This window comes from Anabrus simplex, chromosome 2 (genome assembly GCF_040414725.1).
Source record: "Anabrus simplex isolate iqAnaSimp1 chromosome 2, ASM4041472v1, whole genome shotgun sequence".
Classification (NCBI taxonomy): Eukaryota; Metazoa; Arthropoda; class Insecta; order Orthoptera; family Tettigoniidae; genus Anabrus; species Anabrus simplex.
The window spans coordinates 639,180,881-639,196,624 of record NC_090266.1 but is presented as its reverse complement, the minus strand read 5'-3'; the positions used below and the strand labels follow the sequence as shown (position 1 = coordinate 639,196,624).

The window sequence follows — 15,744 nt, the reverse complement described above, 5'->3', positions numbered from 1 at the left end:
TTTTCAAAAGTAATCCACAAATTAATCCTGCAGGATCGCCGTATTCCAGGCCCATAATTCATTAACAGAGCACATATTAAATATCTCACAAGAACAGCAAATATTATTTATCACCCATGACCATTAATCTTTTGTTTAACCCGATCTCAAAATTTATTATTATTATTATTATTATTATTATTATTATTATTATTATTATTATTATTATTATTAGTGGTGATTTTTAGTTCTACCATAAATCTGAATTTAACTCTGAATTCGATGACACTATCCTGCATAAATGTGTAGTAATGCATAAGATGAAATACACAGTGAAATTCATCATATGAGACACAACGCAAATTCTATCCCACAAGACTTCATGAATCCAGAATTATTTAATTAAATTATATTTTATCCGAGAAGACCATTACTTTTACATATTAAGTATTTGCATGGAAATTAGAGATGACCTTGGAAGACATTCTATAGCAAACTACATTAATAGAATCCAAATTACATTCACACTCAATGTACCAACACTACCATGGCACCAAGAGATGAAAATGTGAAAATATTGCAAAATTGCACTAATATATATATATTTCAATGAAGAGGTATGTACTATTTCTACATAGATGGACAGCAATAATATCACAAAAGTGTACTTAAATTTGTGATGGAACTAGATCTCCTCATGGGTGGTTGGTTGATTCTACACACATAATGCAGGTCGTCCGGTTCGCTCTCTCTCTCAACCGGGCGAGTTGGCCGTGCGCGTAGAGGCGCGCGGCTATGAGCTTGCATCCGGGAGATAGTAGGTTCGAATCCCACTATCGGCAGACCTGAAAATGGTTTTCCGTGGTTTCCCATTTTCACACCAGGCAAATGCTGGGGCTGTACCTTAATTAAGGCCATGGCCGCTTCCTTCCAACTCCTAGGCCTTTCTTATCCCATCACCGCCATAAGACCTATCTGTGTCGGTGCAACGTAAAGCCCCTAGCAAAAAAAAAATAATAATCTCTCTCTCTCTCTCTCTCTCTCTCTCTCTCTCTCTCTCTCTCTCTCTCTCTCTCTCTCTCAAGTTAGAAGTTGCTTACATTTAACAGGGCATGACGACAGCTAAGTCCATTTCCAGCAATGAATTATCAGCTCCTCTTGAAGGTAGGTGAAGCACCCTGGTGTAAGTGATTGTCCTGAATTGTTGAGTTCCTCCTCCTTCTTGAGTTTCGATGATGGCTGAAACTGACACAAACAGTTTTAGAATTTGTTCAAATACCAACACGTTGAATAAATGTCTTGACAAAGGCCAGTATCCAGTAATACGGGAGATAGTGCCCACTGTCGGCAGCTCTGAAGATGGTTTTCCATGGCCACGGCCGCTTCCTTCCACTTCCTAGGCCTTTCCTATCCCATCTTCGCCATAAGACATATCTGTGTCGGTGCGACGTAAAGCAAATAGCAAAAAAAAAAGTTAAGATAAGGCAAAAGAGAGATTTGATTAATAGCGATCCCGAGCTTATATGTCTTATGCTGTGGAGGTGTGGCACTTTTCTAACAAGTAATTGGTGGTCCTGACGTCCTGTAATTGGTTGTAGTCCTTCTAGAAGTTACTCGGCTCAGAGCGAGTTCCGACACGCATCGCGTACAGTCGGAAGCAACCTTGAAAATTTCTTGTTGGTCACGTGGCTAGCATATGGTATCGATCGACAGGCTAAAATAATCAGTAGTCTGCACTTGCCCAAAACCAGTCAGACCACTTTCTGACTGAATACACAGCTACTCTTGAATAAATGTTAACACTGCACTTCCAATGAAATGAATGTTACTAGCCATTGAAGACACGTAATAAAATGCTTATTTTGACTCAAATTTGAAGGGGACAATATGAAGGCTTCACTGTTCTTTGATATATCCTTGAGATAGAAGATCCAAATGGTACAGTAGAGGAAGACAGAGCCTCTGTCCTTGATGTCCCTCTATAGCTGGGCAGTACACAATATCGCAGGCATTGCTTTTGTTTACATTTCAGAACAAGCTAAGGAATAATAGAAAATCATACAAAGGTTCATGGTTTGAAGATGTCCATTTCCTAAGGAGAACAATGATGAAAGCAGTGTACAGCAAGCTGACCATTTAATGGACCCTGATGATGACAAGCTTCAGACACCCAAGGTAAGAGATGAATAACTCTTGAGGTTTAGTAGTGAAAAATGTGGACATACTTTTCCCCAACTTCCCATCATCTTTCAGTAAGCTGTTGAGGCAAAATTTTGCTCTAAATTAAGTTTACTCTGAAGCAGACAAGAAAAAGTATTGCACTTATTTTCCTCTCTACAAGAAATTGACTATCAGGGTCAAATATGATATTGTTTGTGTCATAATTCCAGAGCCTGGGGCCTATTCCTCTATTCATAATGCAAATATCTGTTCTTCATAGGGTGTCCCAACACTTCATCACATTTTCAAATGTCTCTCTTCCATTTTTTTTTTTTAATTGGTCATGAATCCTGGACAATAATGAAGATGAAAATGTGTTAAAATGTCATCCTACCAAATGTTTAGCAGTACTGTGTGTACGGTTATTGTCTAACGCCCTCAATCAGTATGTGTGCAGCTAAAATAAATTTCATAATTTATGAAATGTTTTTGTTGTGATAAATTCTTTCAAAATCTTTTTCATATTTATTATTTAACAGTACTTCATATTATTTTCAACTTGGTGCAAACAGAAGGCAAGACCTAAAGAAACACTACATTCCTCACGATATTATCTCACCTCACCAGGGGACATAGATAATTATTCTGTCTGGGAGGGCATTCACCTGTGTTAGTGCCAGATTTTTAATTTTTGAAATTTGAAGAACATTTGCTTTGTAACTAATAATTAACCTTTACTTGCATTTAGTTACAAAAACAACCACATTGGAATTTAATTTATGTAGTTTTGATTTTTCCTACAATGATGTCATTATTCCATCACTTGAACTCTCATGAATTTCAGTTTCTGCAATTTACACCACTTCCTCTGGTCTCTTGAAATGTTTAACAAGGATAATCATTATTTCTAAATTCCAATCATTCTCATAGCATATAGAGTCATCTTCTTCCTCTTCTTAGCAAGATTGTCAAAACCTCCAATGGTGTCATTGGAACCGAACGGTGAACTGGCAGGAGAACCAGTCCATTCAGTCTTGTCTGAAAAGAGAGATGTAATTATTTATTTATTTATTTATTTATTTATTATTATTATTATTATTATTATTATTATTATTATTATTATTATTATTATTATTATCCAAATTAGATTGCTGTGATATAAATTATTAGTTGAAGGTCTCTTCAACAACAGATTCATTTACTTACACTCCTTCTCAGTGGCGTGTGGTGACCTTTCTCACTAGGGACTAGGTTCGAAAACACGGGTAAAAATTTACAGAAATCGAATTAATATGGGCCTAAACAAAATTTAATAAAATAAATACCTTAATGAATTAATCAAATAAACAGATAATTAAGCAAACAATATAAATAAACAAATGAATAAAAACAACTATCATAAACTTGCCTTTATTTGTGTATTAGTGCAATTTTCCTGTCGCCATTTTGAGGGAATGTCTTGATAACTGCATCATAGAAGGATATTTCACTTTGAAATTCATCTAGCAATCTTTTTTCAATTGACAACGGGGATAGTGTAGAAAGTCTCTTCTCGTTCTGCTAATTACGACAACTTTACACATTTCAAACAAGAGAATATGCACTCTACAGTGGATGTGCTGACTGGTATTGTTGACACCAAACAACATAATTTATATATTGAAGTAAATGCTTCTTCTGTCAAAATTGAAAAAATTCCCGTAACTTTATTTAAGAGTAAAAAAGAAATTATCAGGTAATCGAATTTTGAAGCACTGAAATTTCTTTGAATCTTATAGATCAAGAAATTGTGTATCACTATGATCTTGAAATCTCACCTCCATTTGTCCAACCACATTATCAGTAATTTCATTGCATATATGCACACAATTCATTTTTGGATGTTGTGGGTCATCTTCTTGACATATTTTCTTAGGAGGTTCCACATTGTCATCTTCTAATTTCCTATACGTCTCTTCAAAATAATTTCTTGTCTCTCGAAGGTGAGATATCATCTCTTCTATCTCCTCGATGCAGTATTTCACATCCAAGGTTTTACTCTAAAAATATGTTGAACAGTGGATCCGTGAGCAAAATATGGCACAAAACTTTCAGTAGAAGAGCAAAATCAAAACCCTTCAATGATGGTACATAGTCTTTTGCAGTAATAAAAACTTCCATGTCCCAGCTGTCTAGATCTTCAGCAATACCCTCAACAACAAAAAAGGCTCTGAGCTGTGTTTGGTTTTCATTCACTGCACATTCACTCTTCTGGAACTGAAATTCCATTGTGTATTGGCAGTACTTGGAAATGGTTTCGTTCCTTCAGATTCACCAAGTGCATTAAAGTGTTTCGATGAATGCGAAAAGAAATTTCGAATGCCACTCAATTTTTTTTTTAATATCATAAATTCCTTGATATGGGTAATAGATTGGGAAAGAATGACACAGAGTCTGTGAGCAGCAGTATATGAAGAGTGCACTGGAGCACCTCGTTTTTCACAAGGAATTGTAAACTGTTTAAGTGTTCAGAAAATATGGCAGCTCCATCTTCACCTTGTGCTACAAGTTTTTGCTCGCAATTGAAATGAGAGAAGATTTGAAAAAGATGCTCACTTAGAGCTATCGCAGTGCAATCACTAATGACGTCTGTAAATGACTGTGAAATTTGAAAGAGCTTTGCAATGTCCGTAGTTTTGTCCAACATTTTTTGCTGTGAAAAATACATGGTTTATTTCTGACTTAATCTTGTCCAGAATTATGTCACTAATACTTTCATTAATATCGTTCTGAATCCTGTTGGATGTTGCCTTAAACATACTCGTGCTGTGAAAATGAAAATTCAGTTCACTATCGTATTTAGAAATTAACTTAATTAGCTCAACGTAGTTTCTCTTGTTGACAGAATCTTCCTGCTCGTTATGACCTCTGAATGGCAGCTCTTGTTTAGCCAACAAACAGCAGACATCAGTCAATTGTTTCATTAGTTCTCAGTTTGAATTAAACTCTACATTATGTTTTAAAACATCTAACCTTCTTTGCTCACTCAGCTGAAAATCAATCCTGGTTGTCCCAAAAGTTTTCAGTTTAGTTATTGCAGACAGGTGTGAATGAAGAAGCATAATAGTCCACTTTGAAATTATGATTATAATCTTTCTTCTTTGTCTTTATGGAAATGCTTGGAGTTTGATGATTATTTGTTGCTTTTCTTCAAAACTGAGGCCTCCAATTGATACCATGGATAATTGATCGAGTATACAGCACTCGGACTGCCAGTTCCTACTTGTATTCTCTGCATTATCACTAGACATAATGCCAGAGAGTAATGCCACTGCTTGAGCCATCACTCTACAGCAAAGCACTAGATTTCTCAAACAAGTCCCCTTCCATACTTTACACTTTAAAAATATATTGATAATCTAACACTTTCACATTTCACTAGTTCTCTTTCAGTATCGAGATCAATAATGTAAATTTAAAAACCTTGAAATTGCCACTGGTATAAAGCAAACTAATATTAAATTTACTTGCTATGGAACGCCCAAGCGTAGCACCTGAATAAAATGACACGCAGGCTAGGCCGCTTTGCCTGTTTCTTTCCGCCGGACCCCACGATATCCCCTGCCTGTCGTAAGAGGCGACCAAGGGATGATTGTTAGAACCATGAAACTCCTTGTGATTAGTACCACCATGTGGGGAACACCATGGGTCGCTTTTCCTTGTGCGTACTACCACTGTGTTAGGTACCAAATAGGTTTGTGATTAGTAGCTAACGAGAGTGTGACGGTTTTTACAGTACCTGTGATTAGTAGCACTATGTGAGCGACACCATGGGATGATGGAACCCATGGTTCTGGCTCGCCTATGGTTAGTACCCACTATATGAGGAACACCACGGGATAGTACGAGTCCCTGTAGTTAGTAAACTTAAGTGATGAACACCATAGTTTTGCGTTGCCTGTTAATGGCACCACAATGTGCAAAACACAGTAGGTCTGTAATACATGTGCGAATTTCATTACCTGTGAGTAGTACCATAATGTGTGGAATACCACGAGTCTACGCGACTCTTGATTAGTACCGCAACATGACAAATACCATGGTTCTACTTTTCTAGCGATAAGTACCATTATGAGGGGCCGATGACCTGGATTTTGGACTCCTTTCTACTACAAGCATCATCGATTCAGTATCGTGCTATAAAAGCAGTCCCTTGGTCAGTTATACTATTGTTTTATGCCAGCTTCTGTGCATGTGAGGCACTGTGGGTTGGTTCCACTGATCGTTTTAAATTCATATCCATCCGTCCATTCATTCTTCATCGTCACGTTTTAAATTGTGGTAAGTGGAGGATTTTGGGTTTTCAATGTGACATTTCATTTTGCCTCATTTCATACCATTAGGGGCAGATGACCTAGATCTTAGGACCCTTTAAACAACAAGCATCAATCAGTCAATCAATCTTTCCGCTGAGAAGAGCTGAACATTTTCGATCCTCACTCGGCGATCAGTCAGCGCCCGGTGGCAGTGTATGTGAGAAGAGTATTGCCAAGTGTTATTTTATGGTGAAAATTGAGAAATATAAACTACGGCTTTTGTATTTGCGTATGTTTTTCGCAAAACACAATTAACTTAAAATTTCAGGGGACTAGCCTAGTCCCTTAGACCCCTGACCACACACCACTAGTCCTACTGTATTTCTCAAGTACGGTATGTCTTTCTTTTTTTTTTTAGTGGAAAATGACTTATCTGTTGTGGTAGTTGACAATGGAAGTGCTGCTAGAATTTGTAAAAGGTTGTGAATGTTTGGGTATATCTCTTTGTTGCACAAACTAATGCCAGTCATAGAACATGAGAACCTTAGATTTTGATTTATACATTTCCTTCTCCATAAATGCAGTTCAGCAACACCATCTTCACGCAGCCCTCCATGTCTCACATGTAAAATGCAACTAGTACCAGGGTGATAAACTCCTCCACTTCACTGCCTTACACATTCACTTACCTGGTTGCGGTTGGGAAGAGTAAGAAAAATCCAGAAAGCCCTTTCTTATTCTGTGAAAACTTGTATTTCAGTCGTGTAATGAAACAAGCCAGATATGGCATAGTTTGGCCTGTTTTCTTTGGATCCCTACTAATTGTGGAATTGAGGTTGCGTTGTCCATTTTTTTTACAAAGTCCTGCTGCTACTTCAAATAGAGCCCTGAATGTTTCTGCAGCATCACCTCATAGGATTTCTATTTCATACATGGTACTGTCAGATAATCCATGGCTTCCCTCAAGCAAAGGATGGGTTTTTGGAGGATTTTGTTCAACATTTGGCCAAGTCTAAAGACTTTACCTGTCACCAAGAGGGAGATTATAAATTCCCATTGCAGATTAGAGCACATTCAAGAGTTGGCCTCTTTAGATGTATCTGACAAATCTTTTGGCCAGCCTGATATTATTGCCAGTGCTTCCATCAATGGCTCAAGAAGATGTAGGAAATTGGTGACTGCTTCAAATCTCTCAATCCGTAGAGTGGCACAAAGCTTTTTCAAAGTTTTTGAAGTGGGTGAATCATCACATGTTTTAACACTGTCTACAAACACCACTTTCCTTTTAAGATATACAAAAAAATTATGAGCTGCCCTTATAACTGCTAAGCAGTTTTGAATATGAAGAAATTATGAAGAAATCGGATGACAGCATGCACTTTACACTCGGCAGGAAACTCTATTGTCCTAGGCATGTTTACCTGCTCACTACCCACTCAGAACTGACAAGAGTGTTGCGATGCGGTTGACAGGCATACTAGAGACACTGCGCAACACCTCTGCACAATGATTCTCACTATAGTTTTAATTTCGCGACCGATCGGAGGTTGAAAAAAAGAGCCCTCGTACCTTAACCCTTTGAGGCTTGGTCTTTCGAAGCACTGACGTACCCCAAAATTTAGGTTTCTGCACACTCTTAAATAAATCCCATTATAAATTACTGTAGAGGCACATAATACATTATATTTTAAAAATGACCAAGTTATACATGAAAAAAGTAAAAACAACACAATCGCACAATCTTTATGATTAATAATTTTTTTGCATGGTATTTCACAAAATATGGTGGTGGACACAGATGTTGTTAGTCTTTAAACTGATATATGGTCCTTTGGTTCTCATTTTGGACTTTTTTTTTTTCATTTTGAGGTAGGGAATTGTTATTATTGAAATGAAAGAACTGTACAATTGATTTGAATGAATGGATCAGTTCACTCAGGATATTTCCTAAAAATCAACGCAGTCCTTCCACAATTACTTCAGTCTGTTTTTGCACTCAGGCTGAGAGAGAAACTCGCCAATAATTATTATTTTTCACAAACTGTGCATGATACAAGTTTTGCGCCTCGGTTGGTTGTAATTCTTCATAATGACTATTACTTATTCCTTCACCCTCGATTATGATATTTTCAGGAAGGAAGTAGTCATAAACTTTTTCATCCATACACTTTCTTGCTGTCTAGTACTAATTCAGCACAACTGTTAACTGCCACGTTCATCAGCTAGCAGTTGAATCCCAAAAACCGTAGACATTCACATAAAGAAATGTCCAATAATGGATCAACTATATTGGTATTATAAAGAAACTAAGTTGACAGCACTTCCCTTGAAGATACGAACAAGCGGCTTGTGCTCTGGCATAGCAAATATGGTGAGTTCATCAGTTTGAATTTCTCTACCAATCCGATTGCACCATCATTCTTAACATAACATAAAGAACAACCTCATTTTCTTGTTGTGTTTTTCTGTTGGTGTAGTTACGATACACCCTGTATTTGTTATAATGAGATAGAAAGTAGTTTTTGAAAATTTCACAAAGTGAACTTCTTGTTATGACCCTTGATGTTCAACTAAAAGGATATCAATAATTTTGAGGAATTTCTTAACACCACCATCATAATACTGGAGGAGGTCTAATGAAATGTTACTGAAGGAAATCTGGTATGTCTTTGGAATCACATTAACATGACAAAAACATTAGATTAGCTCAAATAAGACTCGCAAACTTTTCTCATTTGTCTGATATTTTGTGATCCCATCAGGAAAAACAAATATGTTGGTGTAGGGTCCTCTTTCTTTTTTCAGGTGGTTATGCAACAGTTGGAGCTGCTGCCTTCTCTGGAGCTGTTACTCACACCATATCTGTGTCTGTCATTGTGTTTGAGATGACTGGCCAGATCACCCACATCATACCCATCATGGTTCGAATATTCTTCTTTATATCCCTGTACTATTAAGTGCTACAGCCAGAAGGGTACAAGTATGAGAGATGGTAATGGAAGTTGTTTACAACTAGGTCATAAGGAGGACAGGTCTTAGCTACGGTATTGCTAAGAAAATGGAGAAAGTATGGGATCATAACTTACTCTGAGCCTGTAGTAAGAAAAAATCTTATTGATTAATGAACTAGTTTGACTAAGACACATTATATGAGCATGATTTTGAACAATGTCCTTCATTAGTTTAAAAGCATGTATTTATAATGAAAACTAGTAACAAAATCATGATAGTCCATTTCCTAAAATGAACATAAGAGGAGATACCTAATCAGCATGAACCACATCTTTATCAGCTATTTCACCTTCACCATACAGATACAGTGTCATCATCTAGCAGCCAGCATTATAAATGTTAATATCAGTTGGTGTCTAGAAGCACCTGAATGTTCTCATAGTCTACAGTATGTGGTTGTCGCTACTTTGGAGTAGCATATCTACAATGTTCCATTTGTATGTAGTGTGTACGAAGGGGTACCCAAAAATAACCGGAATAACATCGCCATGGGCGAAGCTTGTGTAGTACGCATTTCTGTCCCTAGGCATGTGTAGCGCAACTCATTGCCAGTTCATTGCTGCCTGTGTTGTCGATACAGATTATTCTGTTCATCTGCAGTGATTATTTTTGATAGTGCTGCTTTTTTCTTGTTTCATTTTTTATGATGGCAAGTTTAAGTGAACAATGTGCAGCTGTGAAATTTTGTTTTCTACTTGGTAAAAATGCTGCTGAAACTGTTTTAATGTTGAAAACAGCTTACAAAGATAACGCTGTGGGAAAAACTCAAGTGTACGAGTGGTTTGCTCAGTTTAAAAATGGTGACGTGTCCATTGATGACAAACCTCGTTCTGGACAAACATCATAAGGCCAAATCAACAAAAATCAACCATCAACAGACAATTGATCAACTGTCAGAGATTAGTAGGTTATCTTGGAGCACAATTCAGTGAATTTCAACGGATGATTTGGGAATGAAAAGGGTTGCTGCCAAGTTTGTTCCTCGGGTTCTGACTGACAATCAAAAAGAACGATGAATTGAAACATGTCGTGTTTTGAAACAACAGCTTGAAACTGATCCAGATTTTCTGTCAGAAGTCATTACTGGTGATGAGTCATGGTGCTATGGTTATGACCCAGAAACAAAGCAACAATCAAGCCAGTAGCTGATGTCATTGTCCCCCGTCCAAGAAAATGTCAAGTCAAATCAAACATCAAAAAATGTTGATTTGCTTTTTTGATGCCAAGGGCGTAATACATTCAGAGTTTGTTCCCCCAGGTCAGACCGTCAATCATACTTCCTATTTGGAAGTTTTAAAAAGTATGTGCAACAGTGTTCATAAAAAAAGACCCGATTTGTGGCAGACAGGAGACGGTTCTTCCACCACAACAATGCACGTGCACACACAGCCATCTCTGTTAGACAGTTTTTGGCTAAAAATGGCATGGTTCCGCTGTCCCACGCACCTTACTCACCTGACCTGGCTCCGTGCGACATTTTCTTATTTCCATGCATGAAAAGGGGTATGATAGGACACCGATATCACAACATTGAAGAGGTTAACAAAGAAACGAGGGAGGAGCTGTCGGCCATTTCTAAAGATGACTACAAAAAAAATTTCTAACAGTTGAAGCACTGATGGGACAAATGTGTAAGTTGTAATGGAGAGTATTTTGAAGGGGATAAGGTTGTTTTGTAAAAATTTGAAAATATATAGCTTTTAAAAATAATTCAGTTTTTTGTGTTTTTTGTTGTTGGTTTTTTTGGTACCCCCTCGTACGCCGCACAAACTGTTGGACCAGATGACATTGCATATGGACTTCAATTTATTGCTTTCTAAATAGTTATTACTACAATTAAGGTAGGATCTTGCAATGACAGCTCACCTTTTTTACTTCCAAGTGGCCCTCTGTCGACACCATTAAAGCAGAACCTTCCAGAGTTTTTTAGTATTACAGAACTCTGTTGATATTAGACTGCAGTTGAATCAGTGACATCATTGACCATTTGCCTTTTGTTAGAAGTTTTCAGTGATGTTCTATGATTATCATTGAATTGAAACATCCTGAGTATTGTTCACAAAAATCTTCTACTTTGATATTGGCAAATTGGCAAAGATTAGAGCAATTTAAAACTTCTCTAAATCAAATTGTTTCAAGGATCTCTCTGTTACTGAATATCATTTCTACACAAGGAGATACTTGTTAAATAGTTTGTGATTCACATCACAACATCCATTTCAAATATTAGGTAAGAATATGAAAGAAAACAACTCCTCATCTATATCTACAAGTTACATGATTGGCTTTCAGTAATTCATTTCCATGCACTTTATTTCTCCTACTTCATAGGTGGTCACATTGTCTGTCTCATTCAACAATTGAAAGTGATAATTAGCTAAGGACACAAGTTGTAATGCTGCAGCAGGTAGTGGTGAAAGCTGTCATAGTAGAGCTGTTACTGATAGCCATCTCCCATAGACTCTTGTTACTCTCTGACTGATAAAAATGTAATATTAAAATATTTATTTTCAGTTCTATTAAGTATGTATTTTGTGTCCGTCTAACTAAATTACTTTTGTCTCCGATATTTTCTTTATGTACCTGTATTGCCTGTTTCCTGTCCATGCGCGATGTTCATTGAATTGCAAGTTGTCGCAGCCCATGTAAGCTTGTGCTGTAGTTTTTGGTTTCTTATGCTGTAGTCCAAAACTTGCACCAGTACCATGTGAGGAAAGATCCTATGGACTTCATGAATGAATGTGAACTGAACTTGTGACTTGCACTATATTTATGTAGGTGAATAGTTTTAATTGTAAAATTATTTTGCTCAACCACTCCCAAATACTAAAGTTAGATGTGTGAGTCCAACAAAAGAAATGCTACAAGGAATCAAATTACTTTCCAATTGCTACAGTACAGAAAAGTGATTCCATGTACAAATGAAACATGTTAAAACAAAAAATATAAGAAGATATTATGTCTTCTAGACTCTGCTTGAAATGTGTGACTATTTGCTGCTTGGATATATAAATTATTAGCTGAATATACACTGAATGGCCAAACATTACGGGTAGGGGTGTCCCATTAGAAAATGTGCCGTGTATGACCCCTGAGCGTTGCGGCTAGCTGAAGAGTCTGTCACAGACACCAGTGTCGTGAAGATGGCAACATATCGCAAGTTAACAGTCTTATGTGGGGTGATCATCGGCGCATGGCATAGCATAGTGAATAGTATTGACTAGGCGGACTATCTTCCAACATATTTACTGTTACTAAGTCAATACGGATCCAATCCCGACCATCATGGTCAAGATTATTAATAATGGCATAGCATTGCGGTGATTACACATGAATTTGGGTTTCTGAAGTCAACACTGTCGAGAGTGGATCTTAAATATCGCAGAGAGAAAGTTACCACCTGCATAAACTGCCGCACAGGAAGACCACAGGTATTTAATGAACAGACATCACGTTGCCTCTCCAGAACCATACTGGGTGCTCGATGGGCTACTGTGAGTCAGATCTACGTCCAGTTGAATGTTGGGAGTCAGGAACCTATTTCTCTAGGACTGTGAGGAGGCAACTGCACTGCATAGGCTTCACCAGCCGATGGCCAACTTGTGTCCCTTTGCTGTCACCTTGACACAGAGCTAAACAACATGCTAGGCTTCACCAGCCGATGGCCAACTCGTGTCCCTTTGCTGTCACCTCGACACAGAGCTAAACAACGTGCTAGGCTTCACCAGCCGATGGCCAACTCGTGTCCCTTTGCTGTCACCTCGACACAGAGCTAAACAACGTGCTAGGCTTCACCAGCCGATGGCCAACTCGTGTCCCTTTGCTGTCACCTCGACACAGAGCTAAACAACATGCTAGGCTTCACCAGCCAATGGCAAACTCGTGTCCCTTTTGCTGTCACCTCGACACAGAGCTAAACAACATGCTAGGCTTCACCAGCCAATGGCCAACTCGTGTCCCTTTGCTGTCACCTCGACACAGAGCTAAACAACATGCTAGGCTTCACCAGCCGATGGCCAACTCGTGTCCCTTTGCTGTCACCTCGACACAGAGCTAAACAACATGCTAGGCTTCACCAGCCGATGGCCAACTCGTGTCCCTTTGCTGACACCTCGACACAGAGCTAAACAACATGCTAGGCTTCACCAGCCGATGGCCAACTCGTGTCCCTTTGCTGACACCTCGACACAGAGCTAAACAACATGCTAGGCTTCACCAGCCGATGGCCAACTCGTGTCCCTTTGCTGACACCTCGACACAGAGCTAAACAACGCGCATAGGCCCACGAACATCGGCAATGGACCATGGAACAGTGGTAGCATGTGGTATGGTCCGATGAATCCCGGTTCCAGTTGTATTGAGCTGATGGGCGCGTGAGAATGTGATGTATGTCCCATGATGCTATGGATCCTGAGTGTCAACAAGGTTGTGTCCAGGCGGGAGGTAGCTCCGTTCTGGTGTGGGTGGCATACTCATGGTCACAATTAGGCCCCATTGTCCGGCTGCAGAGAGCGCTGACAGGTGCACGTCATGTGGATATTCTTTCAGACCATCTGCATCCTTTTCTGGCCCTAGAGTACCCGATGGAGATGCCATGTTTTAACAGGATAATGTGGTGGCACACATATGGTTGGAGGAGCACTCCAGTGAAGTTAAGACCATGGATTGGCCCTCCAGATCCCCCGATCTTAATCCAATCGAGCATCTATGGGATGCTGTCGATGCTGGTGTGTACACTCAATGAACCCCGCACCAAATTGTTGTAACTACAAAGATGCACACACAAAATGCTGTCAGTTGTGTACAGTTTTATTTACACATTATATACACAATACACACACATCAATAAACCACCATTTTGAACACTTGACTGCTAAGAAGAAGAACAATAAGAAGACTGCAACAGTTGCATGTCAACCAACTACCAATGAAACAAATTCACCTACTCGATTAACGATTTGCACTCATAAATCTCACTAAAACAACTCCATTCAACCCTCAAGACTTCCTCTTTATATACATTGCCTGGTCAGGCTTCTAGAAGATTATGACAAAACATGTTTTCTCGTAATTTCGAGAGCCTCCAATAGCCTATTTTTTGTCGCCATAAAACCTATCTGTGTTGGTGCGACATTAAGCCACTAGCAAAAAAAAAAAAAAAAAAAAACCCTATTTACAATGAATGGATTTTTCTGTAACTCTCTAGTGCCAAAGATTTACATACATACATACATACATACATACACACACATTTTTATTCACAATCAGTATCTTACATATACATACAAAGGTAGTATAAGATAAAATGTGAATCCCACATAAGGTAAACTTGTGTGTGGGCTTCAAAAATACAATAGCTAGATTATGTACATCATGGCATCTAGTGAATATCATTTACTCCATTAACATTTTGGTGATATTTAATTAGAGTAATTTTATGAACTGTTTTTCTGTATTTGGTGTAATAGGCCTAAACAAGAAGCTGGAAAGGAGGGGCATGGGTTAAGGAGAAGGTTGGTTTCTTAGTAGAGAGGAATAGTGTGCTAGTTGATTTAAATATTATAATGGAAATTTATAAGTTGATCTACTTTGTAATAATTGTTAATGAGCCATGTGAATAGCCTTTTCTTCAATGTATTCTGATTGCCACTGATCACGTCCACAGGTAATGCATTGTATATCCGTGGTCCTAGACAGCTTAGATTTCTTTGTCCAAGTAAAGTGTTCTGGCGTGGTATACTTACTCCAGTTCTGTCTTGCAGCCTAGTGCAAATTTTTGGCTTGTGTTCTTTGCAGAAGAGCTTTAAATTTTTATGCATGTATAGGGTCACTGACTGCACAAATAGCTGCCGTATGTTAAGTACCATGCTTTGCTGGAACAGTTCGTATGTTGGAAATGGTGGCTTTTTGTACATGACTTTCAGTATGTAGTTCTGGCATGTATTTACCTGAACCAAGTGTGAATCAAGTATTCCACCCCAGCTCTTAATTCCATATTGCAGTTGTGATTGAACTAAGGCAAAGTATACAGACTTCAAGGCTTTTGTTGAAATAACATTTCTAATTCTGTAAAATATATAAATAAGTTTCTGAAGTTTAATGATCAAATTTGATGCATGAAAATTCCATTTCAGATAACTATCTATAATTATCCCTAGGTGTGAAACATGTATTGATTTCTGTAAAGTATAACAGTTGCAGCTTTCAGTATTTTTGCAAGTTGGTATGTGGAGTTTTAGTGTTAGATTGTCTGAGGGTTGCATTGTTTTATTATGCGAGAAACAGAGGAATTTTGTTT

The 15,744-nt window shown here is 38.2% G+C and overlaps 1 protein-coding gene across 2 annotated transcripts in view; it reads left to right on the top strand.

The window, feature by feature from the left end:
* Positions 1 to 15,744, top strand: part of ClC-a (chloride channel protein 2) — a 625,116-nt gene that overhangs the window by 449,850 nt on the left and 159,522 nt on the right. For both annotated transcript variants that reach the window (XM_067141103.2, XM_067141101.2), the window contains exon 12: positions 9,240 to 9,355. In XM_067141103.2, the coding sequence (XP_066997204.1) occupies positions 9,240 to 9,355 (116 nt within the window). The remainder of the gene's footprint in view (positions 1 to 9,239; positions 9,356 to 15,744) is intronic.